Here is a 15,597-nt window from a genome sequence, read left to right on the forward strand (position 1 = left end):
CATTAAAGAGGAATTCATATAGGTATTTGCTTTTCCTGATCGTTACTTTTTATAATTAACACTTGTTTGCTCTGTTAAGTTCATTATAATGATGTGTTTACGCCTGTCGTCATGTGTCATGCGTTAACAATTGAATAGTTTTCACTTCGAGCTGATAAAAGAAGTCAGTCATGTTGGAGAGTTTGATTCATAAATATATCATAAACTTTCACAGTGACCTGCACAATATGAACGAGAATTTATATTATGTATTCCGTCTTTTATTGTTTTAATATTCAGCAAACCTAATTATAAAGGCATCCAAAGATTAAAACAACTAGATACGAACTCGTTACGAGTAACGAGTAGGTCTTCCGTTCAATTTAAAACGATAAGATTAAAATATAAATGAAATTTCAAAATTCCCCCTCAAACACTCCCTTTCAGATAATGTATACGATTGTCAATATCCTTTAAAATGCTGAAGTGGTTTTCGTTTTCACACATTGTAATTCTAAGATTTAAGAGTTTAGTCCCCTAAAATCCATAATTACGTTATCAATGTGTGTGGCAATGAGTTTTACAAACTCATATTGTTTCGATCAACAACTTTGTTTCTGTAATGCATTACAAAATATTGATTGTTTTATAGGTATGTGAAAAAGACTTGTGAAAAAGACTAAACGAGTGTCTTGGTCCCTAATGTAAGGGGCCAGTCCCTTTTTCTTCAGTTCATTCAAAAGGTCTCACAAATACTAACAATTTTTGATCTTACACGTATTTAAAATTGTTGTTCATTTTTTTTTAAACAGATGATTGAATATTTCAGGGGCCAGTCCCCTAGATCCTTATTGGGGACAGACATTGGTGTTTTTGATTGATGGAAACGATTAGAACTATCAATGCAAGCATTTTCTCTTCTACAAAGCTTAACAAAATATGTCTCCTTCTCAAGATATATTGCGTCAAAGTTAAAGTACTTTGGCCCCCAAAAATCCCTTCTTACGTAATACATAGGAGTGGCAATGATTTCTCCTGATAGATATTGTTACAATAAACAACTTTGCTTCCATAACGCAATTCAAAATCATTATCATTTTTAAGTTATCTGTAATAGAGTTTACGAGTGTCTTGGCCCCTAATTTAAGGGGCTGGGCCATTTTCATTGAATTCAATCGAAAGGTCTCACAAAATCTAACATTTTTTGTTCTTACACCTGTTTAAAATTAATGATCATTTTTGATATACAAATGATTTAATATTTTAGGGGTCAACCCTCGAAATTCTTAATGGGGACAGAATTGGTGTTTTGATTATTTGGAATCGATGAGAATTATCAATGCAAGCATAGTCTCTTCTACAAAGATTAACAAAATATGTCTCCTTCTCTAGATATATTGCGTCGAAGTTTAAGTACTTTGCCCCTACAAATTCCTAGTTACGTAAAAAATTGGCGTAACAATGATTTTTCATGATAGATATTGTTACGATCAGCAACTTTGTTTTGATAATGATTTACAAAATCGAAAATGTTTTTTTAAGTTATTTGTATTAGTGTTTTCAAGTGGCTTGACCCCTATATAAGGGGCCAGCCCCTTTTTCTGAAATTTGTTGGAAAGAACTTTTGATTATCTACTACTTTTGTTATATATGTATTATCAAAATGATAACTGATAAAAAGATACAGATCAAAATGTATGAGAATTTTGATTCAAAATTCGTACTTAATTTTCAAGCCTAGGCGATCTTTAAGAATTGGCATCACTGGCGCCAAAAAAAAAACTACTTTGTGCATAACTACAAACTATAGTTTAACTATCCTGATAATTGAATAATGATATCTATGATAGTCTTGAGTTTATCTGCACATAATGGGTCGTCTAAACTTACAAAATCGGCCGTAAATCGGAACCGGAAGTGACGATTTCAAAATTTCAAAAAACTTCTAGAATTATGACCACTGGCAATCATCTGTGAAAAAATTGTCGAAATCAGCCGAATAATTTCGAGATATCGCATGCACAAAGTTTGTGGGAAAAAAATAACAATAACTAGATACGACCTCGTTACGAGTAACGAGTAGGTCATCCGTCCGATTTTTTTTAATTATGGTCTTCCGTTTCCAACGGAAGACCTTATTGTTTTCGTACTGTTTATTATTATTTTTTTTTTCCAAATTTTGTGCACGCGATTTCTCGAAAACTACTCAACCGATCTGAACAATTTTTTCACAGATGATGGGAAATTATCTGAATTTTTTATGTTTTTGAATTTTTTGTCGTCGTCACTTCCGGTCCGGATTTACGGTCGATTTTGTAATTTTTTACGACCAATTTTGTGCAGAGTTGATCTCAGAAACTATAAGAGATATGACTTTGAAATTTTCAGGATAGGTAGAACATGGTTTGAAGTTGTGCACTATTTAGTTGTTTTGCACCAGTGGCGCTATTCCTTGGAGCTCGCTTAGGCACAAAAATGGGGTACAGATTTCGAATCAAAATTTCCATATGTTTTGATCAGTATCTTTTTATCAGTTGATATTTTGACAAGACATATAGAACAAAAGTAGTAGAGAATCAAAAGTTCTATCCAATAAAATCAAGAAAAAGGGGCTGGACCCTTTAATTAGGGACCAAGAGACTCGTAAATTCTATTACGAATAACTTGAAAACGATAAATATTTTGTTATGAATTATAAAAATCAAAGTTGTTGATCTCTACATTATCGGTTTGAAAGAGTCATCGTCAGGCCCATGTCTGACGTAATTAGGGTTTTTATTCTTTATCTTCAATTTTTTTTTTTTTTTGAGGGGGGTAATTTTGAAATTGTATCGATATATCATGGTATCATTTTATCTAAAAAAAAAAAAAATCGGACGGAAGACCTACTCGTTGCTCGTAACGAGGTCGTATCTAGTTAATTTAAATGATACCATGAAATATCGATACAATATCAAAATTAACACCCCCCCCCCCCCGATGGGCCTGACGATGACTTCTTCAAACAGATATTGTAGCGATCAACAACTTTGATCCTATAATGCATAACAAAATATTTATCGTTTTGAAGTTATTCGTGAAAATCTTTACCAGTTTCTTGGTCCCTAAATAAAAGAGGCCAGCCCGCTTTTTGTTTATTTGTTGGAACGAACTTTTGATTCTCTACTACTTTTGTTCTATATGTCTTTACAGAATATCAACCGATAAAAAGATACTGATCAAAATGTATGAAAATTTTGATTCAAAATCTGTACTCAATTTTCGTGCCTAAGCGAGATCCAAAAAATAGCGCCACTGGTGCAAAACAATTGTATAGTGCACAACTTCAAGCCATGGTCTACCTATCCTGAAAATTTCAAAGTCATACCTCTAATAGTTTCTGAGATCAGTTATGCACAAAATTGGTCGTAAAAATTTACAAAATCTACCGTAAATCCGGGGCAGAAGTGACGACGACAAAAAATTCAAACAATGTCCCATCATCTGTGAACAAATTGTCGTAGTTTCGATAAATCGCGTGCACAAAATTTGGGGGGAAAATAATAATAAACAGTACGAAAACAATAAGGTCTTCCCCTGGAAACGGAAGACCTTAACTAGATACGATCTCCTTACGAGTAACGAGTAGGCCTTCTGTTCAATTTCAAAACGAAACGATTAAAATATCAATGACATTTCAGAATTTACTCTCAACCATTTCTTTTCAGATAACGCCTACGATTGTCAATACCTCTTGAAATGCTTAAAGTTAAAGTCTACGGTTGTGGTATTTTTTTTTAAGAGTTAAATTGCAAGAAAAAACCATAAGTATGCATAAAAACATGAAAAACAATTCAAAATGTGTTCAATACACACTCTAAATACATATTTTGTCCGTAAACTTGCCGTTCAGACTATCCATCGATCTCATTATTTATGCATCGTGAGCATTTCCGATGATTGCCGAACGCTATTGTGGAGTCCCGGATTGCAACGCAATGGACGACGAGGTAATAGCACATGACAGTTGTAAAACATTTCTCATCAGTTTGTTATACTATTTTAAATGCATTTTCTATAATAAAGATACACCTTTTACTATAAAATTGATCTTGTGTAGTTTTTAGACAAATACACGGTAAAAAACGTAGGCTTTCCAAGATTTGAACAAAATATATCGGAAAGGGGTTCCCAAGGGGTTTTTCGTGAATTAGGGAAACAAACAAAAACTTTGACTTTACCATTATATGATTTTTCATTATATTTTAATTTTTTTTTGCCTTTCCATCTTGTTATTTCCTTAATGGTTTGCATAATTATAAGAATGTTCATTAAATTACCAATATAACGTTATGACTACATAATACCTGTATGTGTATATAACTTGCGTGTACTGTATAACGTTGAGTCTAATAATTTACTGCAAGACAATTAATTTATTATATTATGCGAGAATGACAAATGATTTGACTGCGTTAGAAAAGCACAACATTTTGATATTTTCATAAATCATAAAAATAGACACTGTACTTACTATGCATATGTCATGTTTTTCATGCCATTTTTTTTTTAACTTTGACTTCACATATACAAATGTACATGTATACGTATTTGTCATTTTCGATAGATATCTGGCTACTCTAGCAGTACGCGATCAAGATCGCCACTAGATGAGGCGTCCACTTCAAGTCCCGAGATTACGGGCAAGGGGAACAGCAGGGAAAGATCCAGAGGCAGGGGAAGATCTAGAGGCAGGGCAAGGGGGGGTAAATCCCGTGGAAGGAGTAGGGGTAGAGGTCCGTCAAGTTCGACTACCGGTAGGTATGACCTTATCCGACAGCGGAGGGACGAGAGGTTATCCCAGCTAAAGGTATATATTCCTACATGTATATAACACGTGTATATTTCAATGGGGTAATACATCAATGGCTTAAGTTTACATAGTAGATCACTTATTTCCACTTAAGTCGAGCAGATGTCGGCGGAGGGACTGAGGCAATTGGTGATTCAGGTCTGTGAGAAAGACCCATCACTAATTATTGACGTTGTTCACCAAACGTCACAGGAAGAGCGGGGTCGTGGTGGCTACCACCCACTGCCAGACAGCGACTATCCAGACTGGTGCGTTTGCGGTCGATGTCGCGCGATGCCAACAGAAGAGGAGAGAGTGCTGCAGACAAACTCCTGTGAACTGCGTCTTCCCACAACCGGTATTTTTTTAATATTATGAAGTTCATAAAAAACTATAATTAAGTATGTACCCTGATGCAATTCAAATCTACCAAATGTGCTATCTTTTCAGGATTTTGACTTCATAGTGCTTGATCCTTTGGTTTTATTGATGGTTCGTAGGTACAGGCAAGTATTAAAGTAGTCCGAGTATCGCACTACGTCATAATACGGATTTTACAATATTGGTTCGACTTTTACAAAGCGTTTTCGATACCCGGTATTGATTTTGCTCTACATCGCTGTTGTAAACAATGGCAATAATAAGCAATTAGAACGGTAATATATGTATTCTATGAGAGATAGATATGATTAATGTGGAGAAACTCGATTCTGTTAATGTAAAATGAAAAACGAAGTTTCTGATTAACCAGGATCTCAGGTATGCTTATATCTTCTTTGTTTTGACCCCCCCCCCGGAATTTTTCTTTTTCTTTTACTAAAACCGGTTTAAATTTAGAGACAGAAGCTATTTCGAGTTTAATCAATCGTCAATTAATTGATGTTTCAATGATATCTAACATTGTTGACAGATCTAGGCAGAAAACAGTAGCAAAATGCGATTTTTACGGATTTTTTCGTCAGGGTCTACTTGGTTTAAAGCTTATAGAGTGAAAAGTAATCCGTCAACATATAATTTATTTTACCAAATCTTTTTTCTAAGATATCAATCTATAGAATAAACACCATGAATTTAAGTTTGAGTCCATAAAATAGTTAAAAAATTACAAAACGCGATACTAGCATTGCATTTTTTGTGTTCCATTTTGATACATCAGGTCCATAAAGCGTACTCACTTACAAAAATTTGCGCAAAATTATTGATGAGATATGGCCTAAATAAATTTTTATACTCTATTTTGTATGTTCAGTTCTAATTTTCCCAAAATTGGTAATTATTTTTAGGAAAAACGGACGTCTGGCAAATTTCATAATTGTCAATAATTTTCGCAAGGGGGTACACCCGTCTGAGAGGTGATAACAAACAAACTAGCATGTAAACATGCATATTTTCTTTTGTATATGTATTGCTAGAATGTATATTTATCATTTAAAGCTAAGCTTTTAATGATTGAGCCCATTTAGTGCCGAGTATTGGACTACCTTAATTCGCTGCTACACTGCCTGGGCTTTTAAAATGTGGGCCTGTCATGATAATGTGAATACAGCAAAACTATTTTATTTACATTTACATTTTATATAGTATTGTGACCAGTACTTTTTTTATTGTAGTCAGTATATCCTAGCCGCTGGAGAGGACCAGGATGTTAACAAGAGCAACCGACACGCTGCCTACAGACCGTTTATTCTTTGGCGGCATGGGCATCTAGGGGCTGTAAATCGCCATGTTATTCCTAGTTGTTGTGTTTGGAAAAGCATAGATCAATATCCATCCAGTTTCGGCCAGTACAGAGGTTTTGTTGGTGGACGTTTGGGTTGATACCTGATTTTCCAAACACAACAACAAACAACATATGGAATGTTGTAATTTTTTGTTTGTTGAACATTATTATCCATAAACATCACAATTCAGTATGGTATTATGTTGTTTATCTTAGTAAGTTGAATTTTATTGTGGCAAAGTCACCAATTTACAGCAATTACGTGTAAAACAAATAACTTTTATTGATCAGCCCAGGGTTGGAAATAAGAGCCCGCCCGACCGCCCGAGACGGTCTGTTTCTCAGGCGGGCGGGGACAAAACTTCAAAAGACAGCCCGGCGGTCGGGCTAATTTTAATTGCCAGTTCTTAGTTTAAAACCGACAATTTTTATTTTTAAGTTATTTACCTCATTCACAAAAAAGTATAGACAATTGTCGGTTGTTAGGTTTCGTTGAGAATTAGGTAAGCTCTACAAGTTGTAATCGATTCGCTCATTGGTCTGAAGTGTTCGCAATACAATTTTGTTTGGCACTATTGCAATAGAAGCAACATGCTAGATGATGCGCATGTTTTTGAGTTTGTCGATTACCAAAAAGCGTTCCTTGATTGACGCTAAGGGAAAAAAAAGTATACAACCAAAACAAAAGACGCCGATGTACAGTTCCGGGATGGAAAGTAGAATTTGAATGGCTGATAAGTTATGAAACACATGGGAAGCTCTATTGTTAACAATGTCGAGGGTGGATAGGTTGTATACACCACTATTATTTTTACGATATATTCTGACCAAAATTACGCATATTTAGATGTGGGTAGTTGATTTTAAACAATCTTCTGGCGAAATCTCCCTTTACAACTTTTAAAACAATAATTCATAAAAGATTTAGTAGCAAATAAACACAAAGACACAAGAGTTTACTCGGAGACATCGAAGTTACTCGTGGTTGAAAATCAAGTACAAGCTTTTTAACCCCCTGTGCAAGTAAGTGGCATAAGAATATCAAGTTACCTCGTATTTTTACAAAAGCGGAAAAATTATGCATTTTAACCGTTTTTATCTCATTGAAAATAGAGCCCTGTCACTGGCGGAAAACCCCTCAAGACAAACAAGAAATCTGGAATTATTTTGCTTTGACGATTTTTTGAACGTACAGAAAAATAGTGTTGTGAGACCAGAACACAATTAGCAGTTAAAAGGAGTGCATCTGACCATATAAATAAATTTTTATCACATTTATTTACAGTTGTTTTAATTTAATCCCTTTCAATATTTGATATCATAATATGTAAACGGTGTGACCGTTGGACCGAACGCAGATTTAACACAGTGCAGTTTGATTTTTGTATAATAAAATCTTTTTAAAACGCACACAGTAGGACCCGCCAGCATATTGCCTTCTCAAATCATTTGTCAAAGTAAAACTAAATGTCGCGTGCTCAGTCTACATTATGACGTCATATTTCAGACGTAAAACGTCTTCGGAAATAGCCGAAGAGACTTACGTGATTCGGATTTTTTTTTAATTCTTCTTTCATTGTTCATCAATTTAATTCATTTGAATGCCAATGTAATAAAATTGAATACTTTATTCAGAATCTTAAAGATCAGTTCCTTGACGTTAATGTTTTCATTTTCCATCTGATAATTTGATAATTTGATAAGACATACATAGAACAAGTCGTGTTTCTTGATTGAAGCATTATTAAAACTTATCTGGTTTCCTTTTTGATTTCTTTTAATTCAAATTACCTTCTATTGAAACACTGGAACTTATTTAATCGAGTTCAGGGGCAATAAACATCGATAAGTACCAGTCAATCAATGATCGAACAAACTTTTTAAAAACAAAATGGCGGCCAATATGGCGGCGCCCATGGCAGGAAGAAAATTTTTTGGGCCTTAGTACCCCTGATTCAACTTTCATTTTTCACTGATTTTCTTATATATACGTGTTAACATCAATCTTTGTTAAACTTAATAATAAGCATTCTTTGGTTTAAGTTTAGATATGGTTTCAAATACTGTAAAAGTTAAAGATTTCGAGTGGCCTGTGTTACAGATGTAAATATTAGGCTTTATGTATAGTTCATTCATAATAATGAACATTTTTATCAGGACTGGCAGATTTTGGCCAGGGCAGGTAACTTTTTAAAGTAGCCAGCCCTGTGGCTGGCTGCTATTTTTGGTGAATTTCCAACCCTGATCAGCCACAATGTTTACCTCAAATAATTCAAAATCAAATATTATACAAGTTTGGAATCTTTTATTTGTTTAATTTCAATGTGTTAAGAGGGAGTCTACGAGAAAACCATGCAGAAAGCTATTCATGTTAGGTTCTTCATTTTAGTTTCTTTTATCATAATTATCAATTTTGATATATTTTAAGCATTTCCTGTGAATTTGGTCAAAATCTGGTAATTGATATGGATTACAGCACCCCCTATGGTTGCCATTAGCAACAATTCAAAAAAGTAGTGAAAATCATGAAGAAAATACCAAGTTAATGAGTAGCTGTTTTTCATTTTAAACAAATTTCAATAAAAAATATATTTGACATACATACATATATAAAGAGTGTTTATCATATCCATCATATAAAATTTTAAATTCTGAAGGCACCAAAGAGAGACAACTCTTACAATCTCATAATGTTCTAAAAATAGAATTTCACTGATCTTATTTCATTAAAATTCTAAGAGCTATAACACCTGATACACACTTTAGAAAAAAATAATTTTTGTATTTTCTGGAAGGTCTTTCAATAGCATATTTTCATTAAAAAGGAATCCTTCGGAAACTAAAAAAGCAACAAGCTATGCTTAAAACAAAGATACATCATTTTTATCAACAAATCCATTTTTTACCCATACAGGAACTACATGTTTCTCTGTTATTTAAAAAAAAAATTATTGTTATATCATTTGATAAGGTCACCATGAAAATCTGTTTTTTGTCATAAATTTAACTGTGCATTATGTTTTGAAAAAAAAAATACAATATCATAAAAAGACCCACAACTGTCTCTCATTATTTTCTTAATATTAAATTTAAAAAGTTGTCATTTTTGCTAAAAAAAATAATGCTAAGCTTAATTAAATAAACAGTCTTGTATACATATTGTTGATAAATATTATTTGATAAGGTCAACAGTCAATTATTTGCACTTTATATAAAGCTTTAAAAAGTACTTTACACAGTATTTCTATTAGAGTAATTAATTGCATCTTAATAGGTATTACAACTCATTACATTATAATTAAAGGAATATTCATTGAAAATGTATGAACATAGAAAATAAATAATTAAGGCTAGAATGATAAATTATCACACATGATTTTAAACATAGAAAATAAATAATTAAGGCTAGAATGATAAATTATCACACATGATTTTAAACATCAATTTTTTTCATAAAATCACAATTTCAGAGTAATTTCATATTTAATTCAAAACCAGTATTAATGCATACCTACTTGTCTATTTCATTTACATGTAACAAACATTGCTAAGGATGCTTACAAAACTTAATTAATATTGTGTACAAGAATGTGTTCAAGAAGTACAAAAATATGAAATCTTCTGGTACTTATATACGTGTATGCATTTTAAATAATAATTATCGAAACACTGTAGTCATTAATTTTAGTCTGTCTTTTAAAAATCATACAGGATACCTAACTACATATATTTACTCACAAGAAGCATTCAAGAATGGCCAAGGACTAACTTAAATTTGTGTCACAAAATTCCTGTCAGTACTGGAGAGTACACAATTAACTCTCTCTATAGTAAAAAAAATCAAACAATTTTAAATCATTATTTATCCCACCATCACATTTAGAACAAGATATCCAAAAGTAAAACCTATTCTGCAACATTGTTGAATAAAAGAGCAAATTTAAATTGTAAAATTTTATATCTTTGAAAATTATGGAGATTTCATTTAACTCAATATTACAGTATTCCTGCTAGCCTATCATTTATAATGTCAATATTTGCATAAATTAGGTAAACATGATTTCCAACTATACCGATCGATATAATCCAGTCAAATGCATTTAATCCACAAGTTCATTTGCTATGTCTTGAACAGTATCAAAATGTTCTGCTGCCTGAAGACTACAGATGATATATTCAAGAAGTTCATCCTGCTCATCACCGACCTCCTGCAACTTCAACCGCTTAGCCTGTGAAGTAGAACTTGACAGTTTCTGCTTTTTTGTGACAAAACTGGCAAAAACACCTCTAATCTGCTGATGTGTCAACCATTCACATGGACTAAAAAGTCTTTTCCCATCTGAGTCTTTTTTGATCGCATCTGCTTGCTTACTGTGTATGGGTTTGCCTTTCGACCAGTCTTTTCTCCTTCATCAAAAATCTCAAACAAAAACTTTTTCACAGCACTGGAAAATCTTGCACTTTTCTTCCTTCGTTTCAGTGCATATGCCGTGTTTCATATGAGACTTCATCAGCCACATTCCGATCATCTGTTTCAATGCTAACAATGGGTTGAGTAGATCTGATTTTGGTACATGCCTGCACCCACATTCTTTTCGAGGTGTCCAGTATGTTGTCAGCCTCTTCATTGTCGTACACATGATTACCAATAGCTAGGTGGTTTAGCAGTTGACTCTGTTTTCTGAACTCTTTTACACAATCAGGATCACAACATGACAGCAAACGACTTGTAGTTTTCTTTTGTCTTGGTTTGTCAGTGGGTGGTTTGGCGTTTGCAACAATCTGTTGTGAAAAAATAGAAGTATTACATGCATGTTTACTCAAATGTATGAAAATCGCAATATAAATTAAATTGAACAAATTAAAACAAATGAAACTTTTAAGATTAAAATCTTACCATAGCTTCTTGGATGTCCATCATGTTTTTTGTAACACTTTCAAGCTTTTCGGATGGAATAAGCTGCTCTCCGAAACCGTAAGACTTGAATGCCAAAATACCACTGTCCATAAAGGTGAAGTTGTTGTACTGGCTTATGGGGATCTGAAACTGACCTGACAGTACAGGCTGGGTGCTCATATCAACATCAATGATGGAAGTGAATGTATTTCGCACTCCCCCATGACTCTCAAGGGCATCTTTCATCTCAAAGACATTTGTGACGTTGTTACCTTCATTGATGTAATTTAAGATGTGCATTCTACAACTCCCTTTGCGCGAGTCACACAAATCTTTGCCAGATTGTGCTTCACTAAAATTATACTCTCTGATTGTCACAAATGAATCGTTCCTTAATTTCCAAAGGCATGCCAGAAGAGGGGTACAGTGGTAGCATCCAGCATTATCAGAGCGTAAATATACTTCTCTCAGATGTGGGTGACTCTCATGAAGCATCTGCAAAATGTGGGTAAGAATTTTGGAAACCGTGAACCATCCCTGTGTTCCATTTTGAAGAAGGTGGACATAAGAAAGAATGTCTAATGGTTCATCATCTTCTGTATCATTTCTTCGTACGAGGACACATGATACATGCCAACCGATGCCTTGCTTTCCGAACCATTCACTCTGAGTTTCTCTGAATGTCTGTGGCAAATATTTCATTGCCCAGTCCATGATTATAAATCCTTGATCTTCTCGAAGGTCGTTCAGAATATCTCTCTTACATGCATCCTGATTCACAGTCTTTATGCAACGATTTCGCCAGTTCACTTTTTTCTCACATGACAAGTCTACATCATGTTGAATTTCCTCTTTCACATTAGCTTCACAGTGGACACCTTTAAGGCACTGAGCAATTTTAGTGGTGACATTTTTCACTTGGTGACAAGATGAGCAGGTCTCTGAATGTTCATGATCGCAAGGGGAATCAGATAAAGCATATTGCATGCAATGCTCAATGCATGTGCTTTTTGTGATAAGGTGTGTCTTGAAATCATTCTTCAGATGCAATTTTACAGCTTGTAATTGATTCTTGAAGTCCTTCACTTTTAACTCATCAAGTCCTAATTCAGATAGTTTTTCCACTGCTTTCTCAATGATGGAAATTCCTGATTCTCCTTCACTGGCAGGGTTGTCAATACCATGTAAAGATTTCATCTGTGATGCTGCACACACTTTCAATATCTTATATAATGTGGCTCTTGATGGAGGTACAATATCATTGTCCTGGCAATATGCAACATATGCGGTGATGAGTCTTGATGCAATTATTGTACGGATTACTTTAGGTATTTTGACTTCCAATCCTGATGAGAGCTTCAAGTGTTTGGAAGCAAAACCCACTGTATGGAGGTACATAGGAGCTGATATGAACTCAATAAAATGCTGAATTTTTCCTTTTGATATTCTGACTCGAACAATTTTTGGTGGATCAACATAATGCCCAGGCCAGTAGGTAGCTGCATGTTTTCTTCCCATATCAATTTGGTGGATTGTCATACCCTCAATCATTTTCAACAATGTGGCATTGCTATATTTATTGGCAATGAGGGAAAGAATCTGAGTTCTAGTTGTATGGTCTGCTGCCTTCTTATATGCCTCAACTACCGTGTCCGTCATTGAATCTTGTTGGGATACCACTGAGCTGCTTCTGTAGCTGCAGACTACTTCGTCAACTAGATCATGACCTTGACCAGGAGCTATGATGTCACAAATAAATTCAAAAGCAGCTTTTGCATGACGCACATAGTATGCTCTGGTTGAGTACTGCAAGTCCTGTAGCTGTTGGCTTGCTTGAAAGCGAAGGAACTCAAGGTGGCCATTTGTCAGCATTTGCATGGCATCATTGTACCTCTCCCTTGAAGACTTTTGCATATCTGACCAATTTGATGCAGCAGTGGACTGAGACAAATGCAATACTTCGCTGTCTGACATATTGAAGTCTGTAAAAAAATAAAATGTATTACATCTTTGAGGGTTTATTACACATGAGGGGATTTTTAGTTTAACAATATATTGAATGAGCGGAAAACAGTACAGAATATTTTCTGTTCGCATAGAATAAATAAATCTATTGAGACAAATTTATAAGGTTAATGACTAATAAAGACAATATAACAGTTAAAATGTGGAGCGAATATCTTGTCAAAGCTTTCAACGAGAAGCCCATGGGCCTTATCGGTCCCCTGAGTAACTGCAGTGTGGCTTTTGCAATTATGTATATTCATGTGCATTATAATTACAGGGCTATTAATGATATTCTGGGATTGTTAAATCCAATAAACTTTCTAAATTCTAAAAATTATTTTTAAAAATTGTAGCATAACATACAGTGACATAATTAAACAAATCTTAAGTACAAAAAAAATAATCAGGTGAAATTACACCACCCTACCCTATATAATCATAAGAGCGCTGCCCTAACACCAAAACCCCTGACCAAGGGGCCATGAAATTCATAATTTTGAAAGAAGCACTCTTCTTCATCATAACTTTGTACATAATTCATCGAATTAATACACAAGATTGACAGTGGAGAAGATTTTCAAAAAATTACTGCAATCATTTATAGTCCCTACCTAACACCAGAACCCCTGACCCAGGGGCCATGAACTTCACAATTTTGTAAGAGTCACTCTTGGACTGTCTCATCATCACTATATACTTATAGTTTATCTGCTTTATATTCAGGATCAAAGAAGATTTTTTTTAAAATCAATGTATTTCACTATATAATGCTTAGAGTCCCGCCCTAACAGCAGAACCCCTGACCCAGGGGCCATGAATTTCACAATTTTGGAAGAGGTATTCTTCCTCATCATATCTATATACTTAGTTCATTGGCTAGGAGCAGTGGAGAAGATTTTCAAATAATTCATGTATTTTTTAATATATACACATGTTATCATTAGAGCCCCGCCCTAACACCAGAACCCCTGACTCAGAGGTCATGAACAATTTTGGAAGAGGCGTTCTTCTTCATCATAACTATGTACTTAGTTCAGGGTTGTCTCTAAAAATTGAAGTAGAAGGAAGAAATAAAAAAGTAGAAGGGGGGTCTGGGGGTGTAGCTTATTTTTGGGAGTTGATTTTTAATCAACTCTCCTATGCAGTCACGCGGACAAACCGAAAGTGAAAAAGTGTTTGGACCTCAGCACAAATCATTGCTCCTGACAAGACTTAGTTCTTGAAAATAATTGATGAATTCGATGTAATGTATGCTAAAGCATTTTTTTAAACGAAAATTATTTACAAATACCTTAAAAATAGTCAGATTTTAAATGGTACGAACAATTTAAATATTTTTTGTAGTCGTGTGTATTCCTACGCCAGAGTTCAATATAGTCTCGTTCAACTCGACGCTCGGCTGTCTCCGTAAACCCTTGTCGGAGATTTACGGTGTCAGCCGAGCGTTTGGTTGAACGAGACTAGAGTTCAATATAAAATAATTGCTTGGATCCATACAATTCTACCACTGATACATAGTTTGATTGAATTAATTTTATCTTTAAATATTACTTAACATGATTATATTCATATGGAAGTTTCTCGACATTCTAGTCGAAAAAGTTCAAAAATTCATATTATAAAAATATGCGTAATTCAAATTAGAAACTACGTATACATGTACTTGTCATGCCAAATAACATATCATTGATTTTAAAATAAATAAACATCGACAAAATCAACTCCCGTCAGTTCTTCAGTACTTTGATTATAGTGTTTGAAATGCAATAATAGCTGGGTAATTACGTCATTATGGCAGGTATATACCCCACCCCTCCCTTCGGTCTTAGATACAACCCTCTTAGTTCATTGATTTCAGAGAAGAAGCTAAAAATGTTTAAAAGTTTACGACCGATAAACGACGACCGATGAACAACAGCCGAAGATGGACATAAACAGATAGAAATAGGTCACTGAGTAACTCACGTGACCTGAAAAAATGATGCAAAATCATCTTTAGACTGAGTATACAGTTTCAAGTTATGTTTAATACCTTATGTGGTGTATTCCTACAATTTATATGATAGGTGTTTATGTTCACATCTTTTAGTGTATTTTTTTTCCATTTGTCAATTACATGTACACAGGATTTCTCCAACTGATGCATCTGCACACAAGGTAGTG

At 34.2% G+C, this 15,597-nt stretch overlaps 1 protein-coding gene across 1 annotated transcript; it reads right to left on the reverse strand.

Moving 5' to 3' along the window:
• Positions 1–9,954: 9,954 nt before the first annotated feature.
• Positions 9,955–13,226, reverse strand: LOC136273039 (uncharacterized). The gene is made up of 2 exons (XM_066076806.1): positions 11,428–13,226; positions 9,955–11,312 (listed from the first exon to the last, which is right to left on the reverse strand). The coding sequence occupies exons 1-2, from the start codon at positions 13,084–13,086 to the stop codon at positions 11,007–11,009; spliced, it is 1,965 nt and encodes a 654-aa protein (XP_065932878.1). The 5' UTR covers positions 13,087–13,226; the 3' UTR covers positions 9,955–11,006.
• Between the last annotated feature and the right edge of the window lie 2,371 nt (positions 13,227–15,597).

The sequence above is a fragment of the Magallana gigas genome, chromosome 1, assembly GCF_963853765.1.
Source record: "Magallana gigas chromosome 1, xbMagGiga1.1, whole genome shotgun sequence".
In the NCBI taxonomy this organism is placed as follows: domain Eukaryota; kingdom Metazoa; phylum Mollusca; class Bivalvia; order Ostreida; family Ostreidae; genus Magallana; species Magallana gigas.